We start from the raw sequence: 15,281 nt of genomic DNA, 5'->3' as shown, positions 1-15,281 counted from the left end.
CATATATTTTAGAGCTTTTACACAAATCCATCTATGCCCAAATTTGAAAGAAAAAAAAAACTGATTTAGATTAACATTGTCTCTTGTGTAACATAATGTTTTCATAATACTTTCTTTTTCTATAGGCCGCAATTTATTAACACTAGGCAATGATAGACCTGCCTTCTGTTGCATATCCTTCTTATTCTCCCTATCTTCCCTTCCATTTTCCCCTGATAAATAGGAAACTTGGGTTTGAGAGGTGGAGACCATCCTTTCCACTTCCAAGAGGATGGTCCTTTTAACTGGGCCAGTGTTTAATATAAAAGAACCAAGGCCAGTTAATAGCACTCATACACAAAACAGGAGAAATTTCATTCAAGATACATTCTATGTACTTTAAGCCTAATGCACAGATATATACAAATGTGCAGCACTGATAATTGTGAAAGCATCACTAATGATCACTTTCATGTGAATTAATTACTATCAGAGGGTGTTAATATTTTAAAACTGAAAAAGAAGTATGCATAACCTGTTGAAGACTGTGCATTGACATCAGCTTTATGAGCTAGCAGCAACTTCACAATTTTGACATGTCCTCCATTAGCAGCAGCCATTAAAGGTGTAATGTCACCTTTGATCCCCCTATCTTCCACATTGGCATGCATTGCCAACAAAACCTTATGAAAGAAAAAGTTTAAAGGATATTAGAAAATGATATTTTCATCAAAAGTTTTTGAACATATATTTATGTTAACACCTACCTAGTCATGTTAGAGAGCCAATAAACAAAAAAAATGTATCTAACAAAACTATTTCTTGAAATGAGCCTGATGGTTGATTTTATTTTATTATTCCCTTAATACACAGGCCAAATTAAAACAAAACAATCAAAAAACTGTGAGCTTTATTTTGATAATACAAACCTGTGCAAGCTCATAATATCCAGCAGAACAAGCTAAACAAAGGAGGCTCTCCCCTTCCTCAGTGTGTTCATTTACACTTCGCCCTTCAATGAGTAACTTTCGCACAGCATTTACATCTCCTTCTGAACAGGCTTCTGCCAAACTGCGGCTATTGGGGGAAGAATATTGTAATATCAGGATATAAGAATATAAAAAATTGCCCAGCATAAGTGTTGATTTTTTCAAATTAATCTGGACAGTAGTGCTAAAAAGAATGATTATTTCAATATGACTCATAACAAAAAGAAAATTAAATGATTCAGTTCACTGAGTTTTTAAAATCTACATATAAAAGTCACTGAATTAAAATTATCCCCATTACAAAATGTTTTCAGTCATGTAACTGAAAAAGTCTAATTTACTATAAGTAGGGAAAAAATCCAAAATTTTAAAACATAAAATTGTATAGAAAAATCACATGAAGGAAATACAAGTTATAATTACACTTCTGTTTGTTTAGTCACTAGAAAAATTTTATAAGGTTTAATGAAATGGGTAAAACTTTTACTAATTATAAATGCCTAAGTTCTTCAATCAAGTAAAGGGAAATCAGATAGGAAAGTTGTAAGCATGTAATTTTGACTAATCTATGAATAACTGAGAAGGAGATTCTTTTTTTGAAGTATTTACTTATGCCATCACGTTTTGGGGAAGTATGAAAAATATCCAGGTAAGGCAAAGGTTTAATTCAAGCAAAAGGAGAGTGGAAAAAGTGGTGGAACAACAGAAAATTATACTTAGAGTAAAGCATTTGCCCTGCAAATCTTCCAAAAGAATTTCAACTATGGACATTTCTAAAGATTCCTTCACTTGCGGCTAAAATCCATTCTTAGAAAAACATTAATTCCGAGTCTCTTCATTAATATTCTCTTTATTTCAAATATACCTCAATTCTTACAACCTCCTCTTAAAACATGGCCCTGTCACTTCAGGTACTAAAGCCATCATCCATGGATAACCTGTTTTCTATACCTATATTATCACTACCACCCAGTTTTAAGAACATCATCCTTAGCCAAGATTATGGTGAAGTCTCCTAAGCAGTCTCCCTGCTTTTACCCTTGCTCTCCTTCAGGCTCTTTTCGGTGAAGGAGCCAGAGAGATCTTGCTTAAAAGGAAGTAGACCTGTCACTCCTCTGCTCAGAATCCTCCACTGGCCTTTAATCTTACCCACAGTAAAAGTCAGAATCCTTATAAGACCTGTCCAGTGGTAGGATCTCAAACTCCTCCTTTTACTTCTCTGGTTTCAACACCTAATATTCTCACTTACTCTTTCCGCTTTAGCCAAATTGGCTTTCCCGTTTTTCATCAAAAATGCTAATTAAGCTGTAACTCCAAGATTTATGTATCTGCTATCCCTCTGACAAAAAAGCTTCTCCCAGGCGCAGCTCACTGCCTTATCTATTTCAGGTCTTTGCTAAAAAGCCACCTTTTAAATGAGGGTTTCCCTGACTACCGTATTAAAAGTGCAACATGATCCCTAACCCCAAACACTGCCTTAGCACTTCCGCATTCAATTTCTTCTGCCCATAATCGTATCATTGTATGCCATACTATATATTTTGTCTACTTGTTAACTGTACTGTCACAAAACACCCACCGCGCTCCACTGTTTCTCAAGCTTTGCTGAACAAACATGACTGTCACAAACATGGCCTAGTGTTTTGCTGATCACTTTTAGTAGTGTCAGTGCCAAAGAATCTATGACTCTTTATTTTTCTATCCTATTTCCTGCTGAACTAGCCTTAATATACTCTTCAAGGTGCCTTGCCAGTCCCAGAAGGCACATTAAAAAATATCTGGAGAATATCAATAATATCACAGGCTAGTAAAACTGAACGTTAACTAAGGAACAGAACTGGAAGTTAACTAAAGAAGGAGAGTCAATCTATGAGAAGGATGGTAAAATAAATTAATAAAAACAGAAAACTTAGATGAATGAAGACAAACAGAGTTAAGAGAAACAGCAAATTCACATTCTTGTTAATACTAAAAGATGTTGCATAAAAACACTATTATATAAGACAATTCTTGAATGCTATTTTTTATTCTCTAAACTCATATATAAAAAGAGTATTCTCATTTTTTTCAACTATTTAAAGGTAACTGCTAAAATACAGTTTACCCTTGAACATCACAGGGGTTAGGGGTAACCACACTCCACTCAGCTGAAAATCTACAAATAACTGATGAGTCTGCCCTCCATAAATGCAGTTCCTCCATATCTCTATATCCATGTTTCTGCATCCATGGATTCAACCAACCACAGACTGTGCAGCAATGTAGTATTCACTACTGAAAGAAACCTGTGCTGGGAGCTCCCTGGTAGTCTAGTGGTTAGGCTTTGGCTTTCACTGCTGTGGCGTGGGTTTAATCCCTGGTTGGGAAACTGAGACCCACAAGCCACGTGGCGTGGCCAAAAGAAAAAAAAAAAAAGAAAGAAAGAAGAAGAGAAAGAAAAAAACCCTGTGTGTAAGTGGACCTGTGCAGTTCAGACCTGTGTTGTTCGAGTCAACTGTAAATAAAATGGCTTAATGGCTTCTTTTCAGTTAAAGGAAGGGTGAAGACAGTAGTAACATGTATTAATGGTTCTTTTCCAGCTGCTTCCTTGGCATTGTATTTTTCATTATACTACCCATAACTGTTTTATATACAAGATGGTGTGATTGTTTTTTATTGCATAACATCATCAGAAAAACTTTAAAGGCCAAGTCAGAAAATATTTACTGAGTTCTTACTAAACGTGAAATGTTATATAAAAGGAATTATAGGACAAATAAAAATAACATCCCTGGAACTCACGTACATTCAAGTTATGGAAACTAGATCTCTGACATTTTTGAACATTCATAAAACAAATAAACAAATAAAAACCCTGCCCTTTAAAATGGTCAGAACTATGCACATGAAGTAGAAAATGGCATGACTAATTAGATATCATTTACTTCTTTGTCACCAAAACATTAAAAGAAAACAAAATCTAAATAAGCAAAAGGTCTTTTATAACATATTGGCTAAGAAGTCAGCCTTGTAGTCAGACAGACACTGACGTCCTACCTCTGCTACTTGTTACCTATTCAATCTTAAGTTACTTCTTTTCTGCTTTTCATGAGTAAAATGGGAATAAAAACAAAATCCATGCCTAAGGCTTTTTGTGAGTATAAATAAGATATCACAGGTAAAGTGGTTAGCACACTGCCAGGCACAAAATACATGCTCAGTAAATGTTAGCTATTTTAATTATTTTTAAGAAAATGTTTTTATACTGATCACAGTGGAAATACACTTACTTGTCCGACTGCCCTGCATTTGCTGTGCTTTCAGCTCTCATACGGGTAAGTGCAGCAGCAGCTTCATCCAACGCACAACTAACAGATGATGTCAACCTCCGAAGCACTTCAGGATCTGCAAAGGCTTTACCATCAGCCGTAGATAATTTGCCTATTCCTATTATATTATTTTCACACCAATTCAGATATACCCAAAAGGAGAAACAAAGCAAAATTCAAGTTACTTAACTCTATTTATGTTAAACTCCAAATGATACACTGGACATATATATTGCCTGGCCAGAATCTTCTGGGAAATCACTGTTCTCCAATTTTCTATTAGTCTTATTCCTTCCATGTGGTCCATAAGTGCTCAACTCTGTGACTCTCTGGTTCTAGAAATGGGTCGTAGGTCTACGCTGGGACAATCGGGTGTCCTCACTCAGACTTCTGCCATACGTTTGCACGAAGAACCTATGCTCAAAGGTTGCTAAATCGTGAGTCATGAGCTATTTGGTCACTTTTATCACCACAAAGAGAAAAAGACTGCCCAAATTAAGTCAACATAGAGGAGAGCAGAGAAATAGGAAGGAGACAGTTCTGATAAAGTTATATTTGACTCATTGACACTAGTAGTGCCAGAAGCCAGCACCATACCTATACCTTTGGTAAATGCCCATTTTCATTTAAGAATGTTTAGTTGGGCTACTACCACTTGTGACCAAAAAATGGCCATATAAGACATTATAGGCTATATAAAAGATAACCTATCTATGAGTACCTATTTGCTTCAAATTACGACTACAATTTATTACATACACCCAAAATCATGTCTAAAAATACCATATCTAAAAAATATTCAGAACAGACAAAATTTTTTTAAATTTCAAAAGCAGGAATGGTTAGTTACCATAATCATGTGTTACATGTACATGAAACACAACTTGTTGCTACTCTACATATCACTATAAAGCAAGCTGATCTCTAACATTCTAAACTCAGTGCTGCTCAATCCAGGCTGCCCATCAGTGGAGCCTTTCAAAAGTACAGATGCTGAACTCTCCTATATCTAAAGATATAATTCAGTAAGTAAAAGGAAGGCCTAGGGATCTACATACTTTAAAGGCTCTAAGGAGATTCTGATGCACAGCCAGGATTAAGAACCTTTGCTCTAACTTGAAGATAAAACAACTAATGTTACAATGGATATTACAGAACCCCGCCACTCAACATGTGGTTCATGAACTACTGATAGAAGCATTACTGTCACTTGGGAGCTTGTCAGAAATGCAGAATCTGAGACCCTAAAATTTACTGATCAATAACCTGTATTTTAAAAAAAGATCCCCAAGTGATTCAAACGCAATTAATGTTTAAGAAACACTATTTTAAAAAGGTTTTAAAACAAACTAACTAAGACAAAGACCAAAAAGATCTCCCAAATGATAATAAACATATCTGTACAGATTTCTTTTAATAGTGGAAGGGCTCAATAATATAAGTTTGTGTTTGAAGTTTATTTTAAAAAAACTTTATACGCATTTGCTTTTCCTTCTGAAAAATCCAAGATATGAAATATTACATCTTACGGAATAAATATTGCAAAAAGCATTTCTGATTTTAGATATTTAGATATAACAAATGTTCAGAGCAGTCAAATTTAGTGTCTGCTACAATCAAGACATACAAAGGATAAAAACAGTCTTAATCTGGTAAGACTGATACCTACTGCATAATTTGTGTCATGAACATGCTATAGTAGTATTTATTCAATAAGTATTTATTCAATAAGATATCGGTGGTTAGTTAAGTATCCTAACATTATTGAGACCAATATCACAGATGCATTCTCACATGAGAGAATTAGCTCCAATATTTTAGCCAACTCAGATTGGCTATGTAACAACTATTTGTCAGTGACAAAAAAGAACTAAACAAGAGGATATGTCCAGATCAGAAGAAAGTAATCCCTGTTTTTTAAAAAAATAACATTTAAAATAAAATATTCCATATTAAATTTTTATGAACTTCTCATACCTTCATAAGTAAAGATAAGTATTTTAGTAAAAATAACTAGGAAGTAACCTAAGAAATACATAGTAACCTTTCAAATAAATAAACAGTGATTGGAAATTAATTTATCTAGCTACTCTGGATTATGGTGATTTTTTTTTACTGGTCTTATTCAATTATCAGATATTAATCAGTGAAGATCAAATAACAGAAAAGATACACGATGACCAAATTATTCTTTCCAAGTTATGACATTTAATCAATTGAACAGAACCATATAATTTCAGAGAAAAGGTGTACTAAATGATTATCTAGATTTTTGATTTCAAGATGATTTTAAGACAATTATTTCCCCCTTTTTTCTTCTCAGAACTTACTCAAAGGAGAACTAAAATACAACAGGAACTCCATCTTTGATAAAACTAGAAGAAATTTGTAAATCAAAGCTAATATTCATGAAGACATAGTAAAGAGGAGATTAACTGACTCAGCAGAACAGAATAAGCAGAAACATAGAAATCAGTGAGAAACAAAGTGATCAACCCAACAGGTCTCAGGAGTTATATATAGGTTCCAGGTTCAGGGGTGAGGCTTGGGTTGGAAAACAGAGAGACTGGCTGAACACCTGTGAGGAGCAGTCAGACATTTAAGACTCCATCCCAAACTGCACAGCCAGATAATTATTCTCTAAAGAGACTAAACCAGAAAGACCCTGGGCTAGAAGATATTGGGTATAGATGAGGAAGAGATAACACTAAATTGAAAATGAGGATTAAGTGAACATATGCATGATAAACAGTGAGATCCTTAGCCCCTTTTCTACTCTCAGCTCCCAAAATGCTGGCAGCCAGCATTTATAATTCACTAGACAGAAACAGGCAGATGTGTCTCTCAAGAAATTAAACAGCCACAGAGAAAAGACTTAAAGATATTGACATTTGGGGGTTCTCAAAGAAATGGAGAGGCTTCTGTCCAATCACTGGTATACTAGGAATTCTAAAATGTTCCCAAGATTACCCAGCTCTGGTGTACACACTCTATATAATCTTTGGGACTGTGAATTTGATAGATTTTATCTGCATGATTAGGTTATGCTATATAGCATAGTTGACCTGAAGATAAGAAGGTTATCTGGGTGGGCCTGACCTTATCACATGACCCCAGGAAGACCAAGAGATTTCTTTGGCTGGTTGGAGAAAAGGAAATCAGAGATTCAAAGCACAATGATTCCACAATGCCATGCTGATGTGAAGATGGGGGGGAAAGTGGGCGACCTCAAAGAGGTGACAGCAGTTTCAGCTGACAGTCTGTATGAGTATCAGGATCTCAGTCCCACAATTCCAAGGAATTAAATTCTGCTGCCAACAATAATAAACTTGGAAATGGATTTTCTTCTACAGCCTACAGATGAGAACTCAGCTTAGCTGACATCTTGATTGTTAGCTATTATAAAGAAAATGGAAAAAAAAAGGGAATAAACACAGAAGTGAGAAAAATGAAGCAACTATTAGCATCCTATAAAAAGGAACTCTACCTCCAAAAGTAGCTCCTTTCAGCTGAAATCTACCTTCATGTAGCATCTTTAAGCCTGGTTCTGCCTCTTCGAACCACAGAAAACAAATATCCCTTATATTCAACTTGAGTCTTCTCATCTTCAGGAGAAACATTCCCTGTTCCTCTTATGACATGTTTTCAAATAATTTCACAATCCTCATTTCTCTCAGGTAAACTCCTAAAGCAACATCAAATTTCAGGCAAATGCTAAATTATATCACTGCTACCCTGTACAGTTTTCCATACTCAAGGAAAGAACCTTGCATGTGCCCCTACTATGTTTTCATCTGTATTTGGTCAAGATTCCCTTAATAATCCATTCTAGAATTTTACAAATCAAACTTAACCATGAGTCCTTCAAATATTTAGATGCTGTGTTATGATATATTTATTGAAAGCATTATCAAACAGCAATAGGTCAGTTTTATGCTATAATGAAATCAGTTTATATGCATTGAATGTACAAAATCTAGCATTGGTTCAGAGTGCTCAAGCCATAAACAATTAATGTTCACCATATATTTATGTCCACTTTAGGAAAGTTAAGAAAATATGGTTATTTTAAATGATCATAGAGATTTAGAGTTACTATTCCCTTATATTTAAGGCATATTATATATTATGATGTTTACTCTTGGTTATGTATATAAACTCTAATTAAAACACTTCTTATGAAGACAATATAATGATGATCCACTTTACAAAAATATAATGATGATTCACTTTACAAGGTTTTAAAAGACAATCTGTGACAAAAAAGTGGAGGGAATTATACACAGTCAATTCTTATTATTCATGGTAGTTATGTTCTGTAAAGTCACTGGGAACACTGAACTAATGAATACTGAACCACTGCTCCAAGGGGAAATACAGGGCTAGGTGCCTGAAGTCTCTGGCCACCGCATTTGCATTAACCAGTCAATACATAAGCTTGTTTTATGTGTGTGTTTATTTAAATACAATCTTATTTAATATATTATACTTGATTTATTAACATTGAACTCACAGCCAACAGCACTATAACTCATGCTGAAAAGGCTTATCTAATAATACACGTATATTCTACAAAAGGCATATCACAGCCTTCTCACATTTAGGAACACTAGATAGCACTTAGGCATTATACTTGGGTGCCATTTGAAATCACCAACAAAAGGCACAAAAATGTGGAAAATGTGGCACTAAGTATACCATGGAAAGGACACTTGTTTACAGTATGAGAGCTGAAACAAGAAGGCAGAGAGCATCACCTCAGCGGAAAACATGCACTCAGAACAACTCAAAATTTTCACCATTCTGTGCATTTCTATGAAAGACTGAGAAAGCACTATAATTTGGGGGTATAAATATGTTTTATAAAGTAGGTGAATTTTCAAAGATGGAATTCAGGACTAATGAAAACTAACTGTATAAGAAGTCTCTGTTTGGACTTCCCTGGTGGCACAGTGGTTAAGAATCCGCCTGCCAATGCAGGGGACACGGGTTCAAGCCCTGGTCCAGGAAGATCCCACATGCCACGGAGCAACTAAGCCTGTGCACCACAACTACTGAGCCTGTGCTCTAGAGTCCATCAGCCACAACTACTGAGCCCATGTGCCACAACTACTGAAGCCCGGGCGCCTAGAGCCCGTGTTCCGCAACAAGATAAGCCACCGCAATGAGAAGCCCGCACACCGCAACACAGTAGCCCTGCTTGCCGCAACTAGAGAGAGCCCACGTGCAGCAACGAAGACCCAATGAAGCCAAAAAAAATAAAAAAAGAAGGCTCTGTTTATAAGGTTTACAGCAACCTGTCAATTTTATTCTGGTAATGAAACTATGCTTGTATGAAATGTTGCATGTTATGCTCTAGAAAGTAATCCATTAACCTTTATTAATAGTCTTATACTAAATATCCAACATCAGACATTTATAATAACCGGAGTTTTTTTAAGAGTTATGTAGAACTTTGGAAAATTAGGCTTATTATATATGTAGAGTTTGCAGACTTACCTGCAGCTTCTAGTAAAGCTTCCAGTCTAGCTTGTGTTTCTGGATCTACTGTCCTGAGGTCTGCACCATCAGCAGTACCTGACAAGAGTAACTTGGAAGCCGTTTCCAGCATTGGATTTTCCAAATCATCCTGATCCAAAATGAAAGACTCCACCTAGAAAACAAATACCAAAAAAAGAAGAAAGGGAGGAATGAAAGGAGAAAAGGAAAGTGGGAAGAGAAATAAACAGAAGAAAAAGGAAGAGAAGAGAAAAATATTTTAACATCAAAATCAATGATAAATACAATGCAATCCTGAATAATTTCAATGGGATAGATAAGCCCACAGTTTAAAGGAGAAAATTACATTTGTAGAATAATTTAAGAATATATTATTCATATCATATGTAGTCTATTTTCTTTTCTTACTGAAATCATATGTATTCTTTTCTATTCTAATTTCATGGGGGAAGGGTAGTGTATGAGAGAGGTTATGAGGTTAATACTTAGACATGAAACCTTTGACTTTGGTAGAGGACCTAAATTAGCTGTTCTTAAATCTTTTGTTCTCAGGACACCTTTATACACCTATAAAGTAGTGCTGCTCCCAAGGACTTCATATAAGGGTTATATTTATTAATATTTACTGTATTTGAAATCAAACTACAATACCAAAAAATCAAAACATTAATATCACTACTGGTTTCATTACAAAAGTTTTTAAGTACTGGAACGCTGTCAAGCCCAGGCAAATAAAATTTCCAAAATTCTAGTTTGTGCTTGAAAGCTTAATTTTATCTTTGGTGACAAATACTGTTGATTGTTTCCCTTAAAGGCTCACTTCAATCATTTCTGAGAACATTTGCCAAATGCCCAAGTTTGATAGGCATAGTGCGTCTGTCTTTTATATTTTTCCAGCAAAAAAAGACATTTCATTAAAAAAAAAGATGGACTCTTCACCTCACATCTCAAAAAAGCCCAAGTGCTTTTCCCTCAAACACCACCATACTTTCATATGCATAAGTGCTTTAGGTGTTCCTCCCATTTTGTCACACAATAACATTAAAAGGACATGTATTCAAAAGTGGAAATTTCAAAAAATTACTATTTATTGCTCTATCAAGATTATTCTTCAGGTGAAACTGGCTTTTCATTTTATTTTTTTAACTGTGAGTATATATGGCAGTGATAACTACAATGATACTAGCACAATTTTGTGCCATGGCCTTAAGAGGCCAGCAGTTTTACCTACCATTGCTTTTGTATCATCAGTGCAAATATCAACCCAGTAAAAAGGCAAGTAACATATTAGTATTGTGATGAAAACATTTTTGACCTCTTGAACATCCTGAAATGATTTCTGGGAACTTGAGAGGGCTGCAGACCATACACTGAGAACCACTGATACAGTAACACATACCAGATTCAATTAAAAGAAATGTAAAGAATTAGGAAATAGCAACTCTTAAGACATGGGGAAAAGCTTTGTTTTGACATCCCTTGTCATAGTGCTACTTACAAATAGGTATAAAGATATAATTCTTTACAGTTTGCTGATAAAAAGTTGATAATTATTATATAAAATATCACTAACATGATCAGGTGAAATTTATTTCACAAGTCTAAAGTACTTCTAACACTGTAATAACTAAAATAGATATAAAAGTTATTAATAACCTAGAATACAATTACCCTCATGCCTAGTATCTAGCTGTCAGAAATAAGATTTAAAAACTTCAGAAATAAATTCTTAACCAACATAACATCAGAACTCTATTGTTCCATCTTTAAAAGTCACCTGTCTAGCAACCAGGCATAAATCTTATATCAATACATATTTAATACTGAATGTTAAATTTAGGGGGAAATAATATGCTTCTTTCTAAATTTCCATTAAGCTAATGCAGTTTAATATGAAATAACATTTCAGATTTCTAATATTTCAAATATAAACAGACACCGAATACTCTGAAAATAATCTCCGTAAATATTTGAAAATTTTCAAGAATTTTGCTATATATTAACCTTAAAAATCTATATGATAGGAGGGAGTTAAGAAAAAAACAATAATGTTTTTTAAACTTTATTTTTAAAGGCAGTAGTGAAAGCCTAAGTGTTATACATTAGGAAGGGGACTTTTCAGCATGGTTTGGTCATAGACACATGTGATTCAATATTATAGCGTGGTAAAAACTATGTCCTCCTAGCTTTAACCATGGTCCAGACGATGAGTCTTTCTAGAGAAAAAGTTGCATCCCAATGAAATTTTCTCTGTTAAAATATCTACAATTTTTCAATCCAATGGGAGAAGACAAAAAAAAAAAAAGAGAGAGGAAATAATCATGGAAAAATGAACACAGGTTAAAATGAACAGGTGAAAAATTAAATAATGTTTCAGATTAAGGTTTTAGAAAACAAAAGATTCAAAGAGCAGTGCAAAGTGCCAAACCAAAAGTACAGATCAAAGGTACTAAGACTGTTTGAAGGAGACAATGCATGCAGAAAGAATATGAAAGGATTTTGACCAAAATAATTAATTGGTATAAGAAAAAAGGAGAAGAAGGAATGTAGCACTGGTAGACAAGCATAAAATTTCTATATGCTAGAATACAGGGTTTACTATAGGAAAAGTCAGAAAGCTACAAGTTAGATCACAGAAGGTATTAAATTTCAATCAAAAGTGATTTGCTGACACAAGGTCCCCTTATGCCACATTGTATCTTAACTAAGTTTGGTGAAAATTTACTAAGAAAAATGCATCTCAATCTTTTCATGAGGGATACTAAGTGCAGAAGAAATATGTTTTCTTATTGATTTAAAACGTCTCCATAAAAGTTCTTTTCTTTTGGCCGCACAGCACAACTTGTGGGATCTTAGATCCCTGATCAGAGATCCAACCCGTGCCCTCAGCAGTGAAAGCCCGCAGTCCTAACCACTGGACCGCCAGGGAATTCCCATCCATAAAAGTTTTCATATTGATTTTTAAAGCCCACTATTCTTGATATGTGAAAAACTTGATAACTTAAAAATCAGTAGATTCAAGTGACTATGAAATACTATATATAGATTTTTAAAAAGATATTAGGATGAAAGAAAAGAATAGGAATGGATGTCTATTATATTCTCTCCCCCCCCCCCCCGTTTAAGATTAATGAAGAATAAACTAATTTCAAGGATACTGTTAGGATCTAAAGACCTAGGTACCATTTCTGCTTCATCTGCTACCTGTGAGACCTAAGCAAGTCTCTCAGCCATCTCTAGATGCTTATTCTGCGTAATTTTTTCATGAATTTTTCACATGACTTATTATATATATTTACTGTCTTTCTAAACTCCATGGAAATAGGCACTGATATATATACAGCAACTAGAACTATGCTCATCACATTGTCAGGACTCAAATAACTCTTGAATAAATAAAAGATGATTTGGGGACCCTTCCCTTTCAGATTCTAAAATGTTGCAGTGTATTTGGAGAAGGGAGAGGTAGTTACAAAAAATAAATTTAAAGGTATATTTTATAGATATAGAAAAATCAAATATTAGGTAGCAGGTAGGGAAAAATGCTATCTTCATTGATTTATTAAACTTTTATTACAAACAGTCTTTGTACAAGAGATACTGATGCTTACTACTATGAGATGTGTAAAATTAAGCCTACTACCTAGGAGCTTGTTTCTTTAATGTGAGAGTAAAATTATACAATAACAATAATACAAGGTAGAAAGTACGTAAGATGAAGAAAGGAGAAAAAAAAAGAGCCATAGGAGTTCTGAAGAGGTAGCAGAAGAGGACTTCCTCATTTAACACCAATTCCTCTTTTCCCACCTGGAAAAGTTCTTGTGCTACATTACAGAACAAGTAGAGAGACTGATATAAGGAGATGCAGTCTTATAAAAATACAAAAATAAGTAATCCTTTATTCAAATGTCAACTAAGTTATGGGCATATACCTCTTTAACATGTCCTTAGTTGAGGAAATTCAGATTGAAAACTAAAATGCATTTTCCCATTGAAACCTAACTCATTTTTATCATATTATTTCTATAGAAAAAAATTCATTTTGAATAATGGCCAAGTTCCGGAACATTAAAAATGGTCTGAATAAGAAATTCACATAAATATTCTGAAACATTTTCCTTAAATGAAATGTATAAATAACTTTCCTGAAGAGGGGAGAGACAGAAGGAAAGGGATGTCCTTATTAAGTTTATTCATCCTTAAGGTACATAATGTCAAAGTTATCAATATTCAAAGCATGACAATTTAAGTTATATCTAAACTATTTTGGATGTGCTGTTTTGACTAGCTGGATATTTTATGAAATGATGTTTGTGCATCAAATTCTGGTCTAATACAAAGAACCACCAAAATGCAAGAGTCTTAGAAATCACCACGTTCAATTCATTGCTACAGATGAAAAAACAAAGCACAGGATCTGTATATAAATAGCAAGTTTCTAAATATCTAACACCAAGAGATCAGTTATCCAATTAACAAGTTCAATATTCTTTCCACCAGAAAAAGAGGCTGTTGTTTGACTCTGCTCTAGAAAAGCTGACTTTAAATTGTATATTTAAAGGATAAAGCTGTTAATACCTGAACCCAATGTTTAATTACTAAATGTGAGACAACTAAACATTATATGCCCCTGATTTATGCAACATAAAATACACAGTACCTCCTATGAAGTACTCTTGCCTCCCTGAAATAACTTCCAGTTTATAAAAATTATTAAGGCAAACATCAGGAAAAATTTAAATCAGGGCTCCTCAATCTTGGCACCATTGACATTTTGAGCCAGATAATTCTTCGTTGTTGGGAGCTGTCCTATATATACACTTCAGGATGTTCAGCAGCATCCCTGGCCTCTACCCACCAGATGCCAGTAGCAATCCTATCACAGGTTGTGATACTAAAAATACCTTCAGACATTGCCAAATGTCCCCCTGGAGGAAAAAAAAAGACAAAACCCTGGGGGTGGGAAACTGGGAACCACTGAGTTAAACAGAAGCACACAGACTAAACTAAAATCTAGAACATGTTTTAAAAGAGAAAGACAGAGACAGTAAAAGGGAAGAACTGTTCTAAATTAAAGAAATTCCAGAGACATAACCATCAAAATAATATAGACTTTATTTGAAATTTTCAAGGAAAATGAAGAAATCTGAATATGAACTGTGCATTAAATAGTATAAAGGAATTACTCTGGTTAGGTAAGAAAATGCCATTATTTTTTAGAGATGCATATTGTAGTATACAGAAATATTGTCAGGAATTTAAAACAAAGTGGTGTGGCGAATTCTTGATACTGGTGATCTGAAAAAGAGATTTATAGAGGCTTTATTTTACTAGTCTCTATACTTTTGTGCACATTAAATCCTTTTAGTTTTTAAAGATTAAAGGTGATGTTTTACTGCAGAGGTTGCTTTTGTTTAAAAAAATTATTTAATGGTAATACTATTCAATTAACAAAGTATTTTTTAACCAGTTTGCAGGGCAGAAATAGAGACACAGATGTAGAGAA

General features: G+C 34.3%; 1 protein-coding gene across 3 annotated transcripts in view; it reads right to left on the bottom strand.

The window, feature by feature from the left end:
- Window positions 1-15,281, bottom strand: part of ANKRD17 (ankyrin repeat domain 17) — a 159,346-nt gene that overhangs the window by 77,340 nt on the left and 66,725 nt on the right. For all 3 annotated transcript variants that reach the window (XM_065877900.1, XM_065877898.1, XM_065877899.1), the window contains exons 2-5: window positions 9,776-9,929; window positions 4,238-4,394; window positions 909-1,056; window positions 515-662 (exon numbers count right to left, since the gene is read on the bottom strand). In XM_065877900.1, coding sequence (XP_065733972.1) covers window positions 515-662; window positions 909-1,056; window positions 4,238-4,394; window positions 9,776-9,929 — 607 coding nt within the window. The remainder of the gene's footprint in view (window positions 1-514; window positions 663-908; window positions 1,057-4,237; window positions 4,395-9,775; window positions 9,930-15,281) is intronic.

This window comes from Phocoena phocoena, chromosome 5 (genome assembly GCF_963924675.1).
Source record: "Phocoena phocoena chromosome 5, mPhoPho1.1, whole genome shotgun sequence".
Lineage (NCBI taxonomy): Eukaryota > Metazoa > Chordata > Mammalia > Artiodactyla > Phocoenidae > Phocoena > Phocoena phocoena.
The sequence above is the reverse complement of the archived record's forward strand: the minus strand, read 5'-3'. Positions and strand labels throughout refer to the sequence as shown.